Source organism: Neofelis nebulosa, chromosome 2 (assembly GCF_028018385.1).
Source record: "Neofelis nebulosa isolate mNeoNeb1 chromosome 2, mNeoNeb1.pri, whole genome shotgun sequence".
In the NCBI taxonomy this organism is placed as follows: domain Eukaryota; kingdom Metazoa; phylum Chordata; class Mammalia; order Carnivora; family Felidae; genus Neofelis; species Neofelis nebulosa.
Window position 1 is genome coordinate 135,944,453 of NC_080783.1, and position 12,016 is coordinate 135,956,468.

At 34.7% G+C, this 12,016-nt stretch overlaps 1 protein-coding gene across 3 annotated transcripts in view; it reads right to left on the reverse strand.

Annotated features, from left to right (window-relative positions):
• The window catches only part of SLC30A7 (solute carrier family 30 member 7), an 86,638-nt gene that overhangs the window by 64,800 nt on the left and 9,822 nt on the right, over positions 1-12,016 (reverse strand). For all 3 annotated transcript variants that reach the window (XM_058716389.1, XM_058716391.1, XM_058716392.1), the window contains exons 3-5: positions 7,451-7,564; positions 3,133-3,220; positions 2,345-2,471 (exon numbers count right to left, since the gene is read on the reverse strand). In XM_058716389.1, the coding sequence (XP_058572372.1) occupies positions 2,345-2,471; positions 3,133-3,220; positions 7,451-7,564 (329 nt within the window). The remainder of the gene's footprint in view (positions 1-2,344; positions 2,472-3,132; positions 3,221-7,450; positions 7,565-12,016) is intronic.

The following is a 12,016-nucleotide window of genomic DNA, read 5'->3' on the forward strand; positions in this document are numbered from 1 at the left end:
TACATTTTCCTCTGGAGATTCTGATAAAAATGTACTGTGATTAAACCCGGGCATTAAGGTTTTTGTTTTTTTTTTTTTTTAAGTTACTCAGGTGACTATCCATGTTGACACAAGGATACAAACTTTAAGTATATCTAATCAACACTGTGCTAGGGGTCCTGGCTATACAATAAGACAAGAGGAATAATAATTTCTATTCTTAATAGTAATAAAAACATTCAACTACTTAAAAATAAACTCATCAAAAAATACAAAGATCTTTATTAAAATAGCTAAGATAATTTAGTAAAAGACATAAAAAAATTTTTATGCATTCCCAATCAAAATCCCAAAAAGATTTTTCATACAACTTGACAAGCTGATGAAAAAACCAAATGGGCAAGACAGGCCCAAACAATTTTAAAAGGTAACTTAATATAGGCTAAAAGTGTTGTTTTACATCAATGGGGTAAAAGGCAGGTTAATAATTGGTGCTTGGAAAACCTGCTTATTCACACTGGAAATAAAAAGTCCTAACTCACCCTACCACAAAAACAAATTACATATAGATGAAGGAACAAAATGGATTGGGAAAAAACCCCTAAATTTTAATGGTATTAAAATATGAGACATGTTTACGACTCAGAAAATGGAAATTTCTCAAAGTAGAAAACATACCAGAAAAAAATGTAAGACAGAAAAACTAAGACTATATCAAAATTAAGAACACCTACATAAAAGTTTAAAGATAAGCCATAGATTGGGAAAAGATGTTTGCAACATATAAAACAAATGATTAGTATACAAAATATATAAAAATTATTAAACATGGATTAACAAGAAGAGGATAGAAAAACAAGCAGAAATAAATAGACAGTTCAAGAGGATAAACTTGAATGTCCTAAAACCATACAGAAAGATTTTCAACCTCACTACTAAACAAGAAATAACAAATAAAATGAGATATCATTTTTATCAAACTATTAGCAAAACAGTCTTAAACCCATAATAATAAGTTTTGTGTTTTTTTTAATTTTCTTTTAAGTTTATTTATTTGTTTTGAAAGAGAATGTGCACAAGCACAAGCCGGGGAGCGGCAGACAGAGAAGGAGAGAATCCCAAGCAGACTCTGTGCTATCAGCATAGAGCCTGATGTGGGGCTCGATCTCCTGACCATGAGATCATGACTTGAGCTGAAATCAAGAGTAGGATACTTAACAGACTGAGCCATCCAGGAGCTCCAATCGTAATAATAAGTTTTGATATGAGTGGAAGGAAATTAGTACTGACATTCATTGCTGGGATAAATGTGAATGATAGTAATTTTGAGGGCAATTTGCTATTGTCTACTGAAACTAAAAACTGTATTTCCTGTGTTCCAGCAACTCTACTTATAGTCCAGCACAGTGCAATTCAAAGAACTTTCTGTGACAATGGAAATGTTCTGTATCTGCTGTCCAATATGGTAGCCCTATGTGGCTACTGAGCACTTAAAATGTTACTAGTGTAACTGAAGAACTGAATTTTTAATTTTATTAAATTTAATTAACCATAATTTAAATTTAAATAGCCACATGTGACTAATGGCTACTATATGGGACAGCAAAACTCTGGAAAAACAACTGCATATGTTCACAAGGATACGTTTCATATGGAAATGACTTACAGTCTACATACAGAAGACCAGTTAAATAAGCCATGGTATCCCACACCATGGAGTTTTATGTGTCACCAAGAGAAGGCCAACTGATACATACCAAATAGAAGAATCTCAAAGACAGATTGTATAATAAATTTCATAGCCACATGTACTGTAATTTTTAGTAACTAGATTGGTTTTATTGTTTCTAATGTTTATTTGTTGGTTTTATATAAATGGTGTCCACAGCTACAGAGGTGTGGAAGCTTCCATAACCAAACTTGATTATGTGTAACTCTGAGATGGCACTAAGATGGAGACACATGGAAAAGTGGGAGTGATGGTTCAAGACATTAATAAGTGTCTATTAACATATTATTTCTGTTGTTAAAAATCAACATAGGGGTTCCTGGGTGGCTTAGTCGGTTAAGCATCAGACTCTTGATTTTGGCTCAGGTCATGATCTCACGGTTCGTGAAATAGAGCCCCACATCGGGTTCTGCATTGACAAGGCGGAGCCTGCCTAGGATTCTCTTCTCTCCCCCTCTCTCTCTGCCCCTCCTCCACTCATGCTTGCTCTCTCTCTCTCTCTCTCTCTCTCTCTCTCTGTCAAAATAAATAAACTTAAAAAAAAACCAACATAGACTTTAACTTTAAAATGTATCAATTTTCAAAAGTGATAATTATGATGAAAAGAGAAAATGAAGAAAGTTCTAACCATCATACCAGAGCCATGAGAATGTCCATGACCTCCATGCTTGAAAACAAATATTCCTATTAGGTTTACCACAAACCCAAGAATTGAAACAAGAAGCAGTCTCTCATGGTGTACATCTGGAGGGGCTAATGCTCTCTAGAAAACACATAATACAAACAAACAGCATTGATATAATTTTTGAGTGATCAACTGGTAAAAACAAAAAGCAATCTTTAAAAATTTTTATTTTCAGAATTAAAAGTACTCTATAAATATATACCAAAACAGTTTCTAGAAAAAAAAAATAGCACTCACATACTGCAGACAAGGTAGTAATTACTATTTTTAAATACACACCAATATTTAAAAGCATGACTATTTGGTCTAAAAACCATCCCTTTTTGGTATCATAAAATACTGCCATTCATTTCAGGTTCACTGATCTTTCAATTTTCTCTTTATATTTCTTTAATATGCCAAATATTACAAGTTCACTGACAAAATTCTCGGATTTGTTTAAGAACTCTTCCCAGCTGACCTCACTACCCAGACCGTGCCTTTACTTTTCACAGCGTCTATAATTCATTCATAGCTTATAAAGCACTATCATTTAATGGTTTTCAATTTCAAGTAGTTTCACATATATTTAATTTTTCCACTATTTTGTAAGCTCCTCTTACATATTTTACCTAATCTAAGACTGTCCTCAATAATACTTAATAACAGTGTGAAGACAGCTTTATACATGTATCGTTAGTTCATAAACATTTTCATTGCAGAAATGTAATTTACTGACTCTAATCATTATCTACAATACCTCAACTCCTTCTGAGAAAATAAAAAAAGCAGTGAAGATCAAAAACAGGCCATTGACAAAGCCAGCCAGAACTTCCGCTCTAACATACCTAAAGAAGAGCAAAGTAAACAAATGAATTATTATTTCTTAAAAATCAAATCATACATTTATATACATTCAGAGATTCTAAACCATATTATATGGTTAAAAGCAGCCAGCAAAGTCCTAGTATTTACAGTATAGTATGCTTTATTCTATATATACTGTAGAAATGAGGAAATGACTTTAATTATTATGAATTATGTATAATATCAAAATGCCATAAACCACATCCATCTCTACAAGCCAATCAAAAGACCTTCTTCGAGTAAGTACGTTTAGAAAGACCCTGCACAGAAACATAAATTTCAAGTTGCCCCTGGAGAAGGAAAAATTGGACTGGACAAGGAGGCAAAGAAGGAAGGATCTAAGAAATAAAAAGTAGGAGCAAAGGACTTTTCTGAAAGAGGGGTTCAATAACTTATTTGCTTCTTTTCTAAAAACTCCTTATACTTTTTGTTTTATAACTTTCAGTTTTGAAATCTTTGGAAAATGGAACTTTGATCTGAAGGAAAACAAATCATCCTAGAGCCAACTTAAGATTTACATTCCTAATCACTCTTTTCTAAGATTAATACATTTAACAAAAACTTTTCAATCGCCTATTTTTAGAATCAATCCTGGCTTCACATAATTTTAATTAAACTATTTTTTAAATGCCTGCCTTTTTCTCTATGGACTTCTGAAGCTTTCTGCTTACTACCTGCATGAAGCATCAGGGAAAGATTCTATTTTTCTGTTAAGGTTCAAAGGGATTCAAAGGGTGCTGAGAGCAGTTAATCACTATGGTCCTTAAATAATATAATAGGAACATCAAAAATTCTGCTTTTCCTAGCTTTGTCAACTTCTAGATTATACAAGCTTTACTGTAAAAAACATTTTTAAAGAGAACAAACTATTTAAAATGTACTCGTTTCAGGGGCACCTGGGTGGCTCAGTCAGTTGAGTGTCTGACTTTGGCTCAGGCCATGATCTCACAGTTTTGAGTTCGAGCCCCACATCGGGCTCTGTCTTGACAGCTCAGAGCCTGGAGCCTGCTTAGGATTGATTCTGTGTCTCCCTCTTCCTCTGCCCCTCCCCAGCTCATGCTCTGTCTCTCTCACAAAAATAATTAAACATTAAAAACATGTACTCATTGCAGTTATGTTGAAGTTTGCTCTTTCAGTACATTCCAACATAGCTTGTATTTCTACATTCAGAAAGAATGCAGATTTCTACCTTCTAATACATATGAATGAATTAGATTTACGTATTTGTCAAAGCATATGCCTTTTTATTTTTCAGGAGAAAACATTCATTAAATTCAGCCTGCTTCCATAGTAAACACTTAGGAATTTACCTAATCTATCAGCAGGGTTACTAACCTCAAAATAAAAAAAGCACTTTCTTTTAACCCACTCTTCTATTCCCAAAGCTAATGCTTGATTGAAAGCCTTTTGTCCTTGAGTTCCACTGGATTTCAAGATCAGAGGTAGAAATGTTTTTCAGGCATCTTTTTGTCTCTAGTGCCTAGCTTAGTATGTGCTTAATAAATTCTGATCCGCTGTTGGACTCAAGTGATTTAATCAGGCTTAATATATTTGCTAACCTTGCTTGCAGGAATCAAGTGAAAATTTTGTGAAAACCAGACATACTTGACTTTACAAATAACTGTTTACTTCAACAGAGTGAGTCTTGGAATTAAAACATATAATTCACGAACGTGCTATTGCCTAATTAAGTATGATGGCATCTGGATTCTTTAGCCGAGGCAAAAAAGGATACACGTACATATACATATGTGTGAAGGCATGTACATACGTATCTACCCATCAGACATATATTATTTTTATACTGGCATCGCTATTTCAAAAATAGTGTGACCAGATACAAAAATGACTTTTCTATAGAGAAATACTGAAAAGTCTTCTGCCTCTCAGATTCCTCCTAATCTTCTATTGTGGTCAGTCTGCTATTGCGATCATACTGAATCAGGGTTTTGGAGATTCATCCCTAGGCTTAGTCTATCCAGTGTCATTTTGATGTACTGGTACCTATATTTTACTGCTTACTACTATAGCAATTATTAATAGGTTCAAATGTTGCATCAGATTTTATTCCCTAATTTTTTCCTTCTCAAAAGAAAAAGGCAAACAAGAAAAAGAATAAGAGATAAAAAGATGGCAAGAATATTACTCCCTCATATAAATGAGTTGAAGTTGCACAGTTAAAGCCGCTATGGTACTGAAGGTATCAAAGTTATGCCTAAAAACCATCTTACAAACCATCTTACAGTGGAGACTACACAACCTAAGTAGAAAACAACAGATATCCTAACGTGTAAGAACTGAGAACTTTTATAGTCACCTATTCTTTATCCCAAAAACTTGTTCAGTAAGATACTCTAATCAGATTTTTGATATACGATATATATGAATTACTAATTTTCCAACACAAAATTAGAACTTTACATACAATTTTTCTTTAATGATTCAAAATACACTTAAGAATCTTTTGATTGCATAATGCCATGGAAAATGTTCTTTTCTGAACTGTTTGGATTTATTTATATACAGATCTCTTGCTCTAGTCTATCAAAACAGTATAATTAGTGGTTTTGCCTCATTTTTATAACCTTACAAATAATTACATCACTTCGGTTATACCCCAAATCAGCAAGTTTTGTCAGAATTTCATATATCTCTCTTTTGGCACTTGTCACAATGTACAGTCATTATGGTATTTTTACTGAACCATTTCCCCATCTGACCACAAGTTCCTACAAGGCAGAAGACATATCTTATTCATCTTTGTAAGAGGCAAAGGATTAGACTCACAGTGGGCCCTCTGAAGAGAACAAGAGCATGTACAAGAAAGACAGTGTGTGCTTGCTTGTTCAAGAACAAAAGCAAAAGGTGGAAAGAAAGAGGAAAGCAGTGAGGGAAGAAGAGTAAAAGAACAAGGGGAGTAAGAGGCAGTGCGCTAAGAGAGTGGACATGAGCAGGCAGGAGAGAATGAGAGACGCTGCAAAGGAAAGAGAGCCTTCCAGGAGGAGGATCAGGGAGAGAAGGAAAGAGACTGGGAAAGGGAGAGAAGAAAGACTTAGGGCGGAAGAGGTTGAGAGAGAGGGAGAAGGGAATAAGGAAGACCTGAGAGATACAGCAGTCAAGGGTAGAGGGAGAGAACAAAGATGCGCAGGAGAAAGAGAGGAAGGAGAGGGTGGAAGGCTGAGGGATAGACAAAGACCATGAGCACAGGCACAAGGAACTGGAAAGTACAAGAGAGGAGGTTAGGGAGTTCCGGAGAGATGACAGTGAGCATGAGGATGGGGATGAGAGTGAAAGAGAAAAAAAGTAGGAAAGAGTGAAGAAAGGAGAGAATGTGAGAGAGCACTCACAAGGGAGCTAGACAAGTGTCAACAAGTAAGAGGCAAGGGGCGAGCAGGAAGGAAAGAGAAAGTGGATGGGGAGACAGAGAAAAAGGGTACTACCTCTGAGTACTGGTTACATGTAAATATAATTACACTGCAAAATACTCTATGAACTCAAAAAAGAAAACACCCAGGCAGATCACTCGAACATCAGAAACTCCATTGTTTCCCCCAATCAGAGATGGACAAAAGGCAAACCCTGCCTCTAAGGGTACAGGGCTTGGAAGTGAGACCAGATGTGCCAATACAGTCTCTTCAACATAAAAACACTCTCCAAATATTTGATTAGTTATCCAAATTCAGCAATAGTATGAAAAGAAGTATTTTTCATAAAAGCAGAACTGAAGAGGGTAATATAAAATCAGATTAGAAAATAATGATTTTAAATAAATTAATGGCAAAATATCTCTTTAAAAAAGAAACATGACCATTTTCATAAACTGAAATATTTTTTCTTCTTCTTAAAAAAATTAGGTTAAGAGTTGAGGAAGTCCCCTATCTAGCAAAAAATTTCACTTAAAATTTTCTGGTAAAACCAAGATGTCCTATCTCTAAGCAAAAGAACTTCGATGCAAAAACAAAAAATATATATATATATACTGTAGATTGCAATTACATACTGTTCAAAAACAGGTTAAAACTAATCCACCAAGTTAGGGAAGTGCTTGTTACTCTTGGGGAGCGACATGGGAAGGAACGAGAAGGAGGCATGAGGGGGGATTCAAGAGTTCAAGTTATACAAATGTGTTCAATTTGTGAAAATTCATTGTGCTTAAGATTTATTTTCTGTATTTCTTATACTTCGATAAAAAAGTTTTTAAAAGGTCTTACCCATAAGAGAAAGCATCATTATCTCTCCATTTTGAAATAACAGATGCTGCCAATCCAGCCAAAATGGCAGTGCTATCGAAAAACATGTGAAAAGAGTCGGAAATCAAGCCTAAGCTGTAAAAGAACAGACATTTGGCATATTATAATAGTAACCAAATAGTAGGCATCCTTCTATACATTCTCTAAATATCCTTCTGCTCATCAGGAACTAATCTTCTAAACAGACAACCTTGAAATATGATATACAGACAGACATTGAGGATAAGTTTTAAACATCTCAGAAGGAAACTTCACACCCCCTGCCCAAGAAAAAAAAAACCAAGCTTCTACTGAAAGAGGGGTTTCTAGAAACAAAGCTAGCTGCTACTGGATGAGCAGCAGGAATCTGCCCACTCTCTGATCGCTGACAAAGGTCAGCGACCACTGAAAGAGAGAAAAAAAAACCAGCCATCACTGTCAGGGGCAAGTCTGAAGCCAGCTTGGGCCCAAGATCTTACACTGATACAAAGCAAAGGTCTGCTGTTGTTGGAAGAGGAGCAAGACAATCATTCCTTCTCTTGATACAAGGCTGCGGAGAGAGGTGGGAGAAGGGGCAGGAATGTTAATAATAACCACTCTGGCACTCAGGTGACAACGGACTGCCTAAAATTACAGCTCCAGCAGGAGGACCAAATTCTCTCTCCCCACAACCAAAGCCTTGACTAGAGTACAAAACAATAGCAATCTACCACTGAGAGCTGAGCAAGAGCACAGAGACTCCCCTATGGAACAGGTGAGCGTGACTTGTTGAAAGCTGAGAGTAGAGCAAGAACACTGAGAAAACCCTCCAGGGCCTCAGACCCTACACTAAACACAAGGTGGTAGAAGCCACTAAAAAAATTTGAAGTTGGTAGCTTGTTGAAACTAACTAGCAATAACAAAAAACACAAAACCCAACTAGCCAACTATGGATCAGAGACTCAAAACCCCACACTAATGGCCTGACAAAACAACAGGGGTACACATTTCTGGGCATAGATACTATCAACCTTGGTCGCTGTTAATCTTTTAAACATAAGATCCAGCACTCAATAAATATTTATAAGACACATAATAAGATCAAGGGGCAAAAACCAACCAACCAACCAACCAACCAAACAAAAACCACTGTCAAGAGCTAAAGCAGTCAAGAGAATCAGAACCAGAAAAGGCCTAGAGACTGGACTAGGATAAGGACTTTAAAACAAATATGATTACTATGTTGAAGGATGTTGTATAAAGCTGTTGAAGATTCATGAACAAACTGAGGACTTGCACGTAGATAAAACTATAAAAGAATCAAACGGAAATAACAAAAACATTTTTTAAAAATCACAATATTGAAGAGAAATAATAACATACATGGGCTTCTGAGCAAATGGGACACAGACAGAAAGAATCATGTCAAGAGAAATTATCTAAGTAAAACACAAAGAATTAAAGGAGTGGGGGAAAGAAAAAACACAGAACAGAGCATTCAAAACCTGTCACATCTATCAAAGAGACTCAAATACAAATATTTGGATTCTCAGTAACAGAGGAAAAAAATAGGGTAGAAAAAGTATTTAAAGAGAAAATGCTGGAGAGTTTTTGAAAACAAACCACATATTTAAGAAATTTAATAAACCCCAAGCAGGGGGAAAACCCTACATACCTCACAAACTGCTCAACACCAAAGAAAAAAGAGAAAATCTTGAAAACAGTAAAAGGAAAAACAAAGATAAGATTATTAGTATATTTTTCATCAGAAACTACTCAAGGCAGAATAATGGAGCAATGTCTTTAAAGTATGAAAAAAGATGCCAACCGAAAATTCTGTATCTAACAAAATATATTGAAAAATGAAGGCAAAATAAAGATTTTTCCAGACAACCAAAGCTGACAGAATTCACTGCCAGTAGATCTGAGTTAAAAGAATCAGAAGTTCTTCAAACAGAAGTAGGATAACAGAAACAGATTTGCATAAAGAAATGAAGATCACTGAAAATGATAAATATGTGAGTAAATAAAAAAGATACTTTTTCAGGGTGCCTGGGTGGCTCAGTTGGTTAAGCATCCAACTCTTGATCTCATTTCAGGTCTTGATCTCAGGGTCCTGAGTTCAAATCCTGCACTGGGCTCCACACTGGGCATGAAGCCTATTTTTTTTTAAAAAAGATAATTTTTCCACTTTTAGTATCTTTAAAAGATCATTGAGAACAGAAAAAAAAAAAAAAAAAGAAAAAAAGAAAAGAAAAATAAACAAACCAAAAGCTGGTTCTGTGAAAATATCAACAAAATTCACAACCTGTAAGTAGACTAACCAAGAAAAAAGGTAAAAGATTCAAATTACTAAAATCAGGAATGAAAAAGAAAAATTACCACTGACTTTACAGAAATAAAAAGGATCATAAGAAAATACTATGACCAATTATAGGCCAGCAAATTAGATAACATAGAGGAAATAGACAAATTCCTAGAAACAGTCTTGCAAAGCTAAAAAAAAAAAAATTTCAAATATAACAAGCAGACAGATTGAATTAATTGTAAAACTTCCAACAAAGAAAAGCCCACACCCAGGCAGCTTCACTGGAAAATTCTACCAGACATTTAAAGAACAATAGATACCATCCCTTACAAACTCTCCCAAAACACAGATGATGAAGGAATGCTTCCCAATTCACCGTGTAAGAGCAATATTACCCTCACACCAAATGAGACAAAAGACATCACAAGAAATGGAACAGACTAATCTTTTGCAAATATAAACACAAAAATCTTCAACATACACTAGCAAGTGGAATCCAAGTATATATATTTGAAAAGTACATACCACAACCAAGTGAGATTTATACCAACAATGCAAGGTTGATTTAATATATGAAAACCAATCAATCTAACACATCATATCAACAGAATAAAAGACAAAAACCACATGGTCATCTCAACAGGTGTAATAAGAGTTTGACAAAACTTAACACTCCCCTTTATATTAAGAACACTCAACAAACTTGGAATAGAGAGAACTTTCTCAACTCTTAAATGGCATCTACCAAAAACCCAGAGCACCATTAAAGGCCAAGGACTGAATGCTTTCCCCTAAGATCGGATATAAGGATGTCTCATCTTGCTACTTCTATTTAACATTGCACTGGAGGATCTAACAAGGGCAGTTCCGCAAGAAATTAAAAAAATAATAATAATAATAAATAAATAAATAAAAAATAAAAAATAAAAAGTGAAGGAGTAAAACTATCACAATTTGCAGATGATGGGATTTTATATATACAAAATTTTAAGGACGCTACTAAAAACCTATTAAAATACATGAATTTGGCAAGGTTGCAGGATACAAGATCAACATACAAAAATGAACTGTATTCTTAATAGTAGTGATGTAAAAAAAAATAAAAAAGATTTCCATTTATAATAGCATCAAAAAATAAAATACTTGTGAATAAATTTGACAAAAAAAGGTGTTAAATTTATAACTATAAAATATTGTTGAAAAAATTAAAGAAGACCTAAATAAATGGAAAGATATCTGTGTTTATGGATCAGAAGACAACATTGTTAAGATGCCAATATTTCCCTAGTTGATCTACAGAGTCAACTCAAACCTATCAAAATCCGGGGCGCCTGGGTGGCGCAGTCGGTTGAGCGTCCGACTTCAGCCAGGTCACGATCTCGCGGTCTGTGAGTTCGAGCCCCGCGTCAGGCTCTGGGCTGATGGCCTGTTTCCCATTCTGTGTCTCCCTCTCTCTCTGCCCCTCCCCCGTTCATGCTCTGTCTCTCTCTGTCCCAAAAATAAATTAAAAACGTTGAAAAAAAAAATTAAAAAAAAAAAAACCTATCAAAATCCCAGTTGACTTCTTTGAGGAAACTGACAAGCTGATCTTAAAATTTACATGGAAAAGCAAGGGACCTAGAATAGCCAAAAAAATATTGAAAATGAAATCTAAAGTTGAAAGACTCATACTTCCCAATTTCAAAACTTTACTATAGAGTTACAGTAATCAAATAGTATGGTGCTGGCACAAAAATAAACAAATAGAGCAACGGAATACTATTTAGAATCTAGAAATAAACCCTCACGTTTATGGTCAGCTGACTTTTGACAAGGATGTCAAGACATTCCAATAGTGGAAAGAATAGTGTTTTCAACAAATGTGTTGATACAACTGGATATCCACCGGCAAAAGATGACTTTTGACATTATAAAAATTACCCAAAATTAACCCAAAACAAAATTAACCCAAAAAAGATCAAAGACCTAAACATAAAAGCTAAAATATTCACCACCTTGGATTAGGCAATAGTTTCATATATATAGAAGACATCAAAATCACAAGCAATAAATGAGAGAACAGAAAATATAGACTGGATATCACTGGAATTTAAAACTTTTTTTTCTTCGAAGGACATTATTAAGAAAGTGAAAAGAAAATGCACAGGTGGGAGAAAATATTTACCAATTCTACATATGACAAGGGGTTTGTATCCAGAATATATGAAGAACTTTTTTTTTTTTTTTTTTTTTTTCAGATTTTATTTTTAAGTAATCTCTAT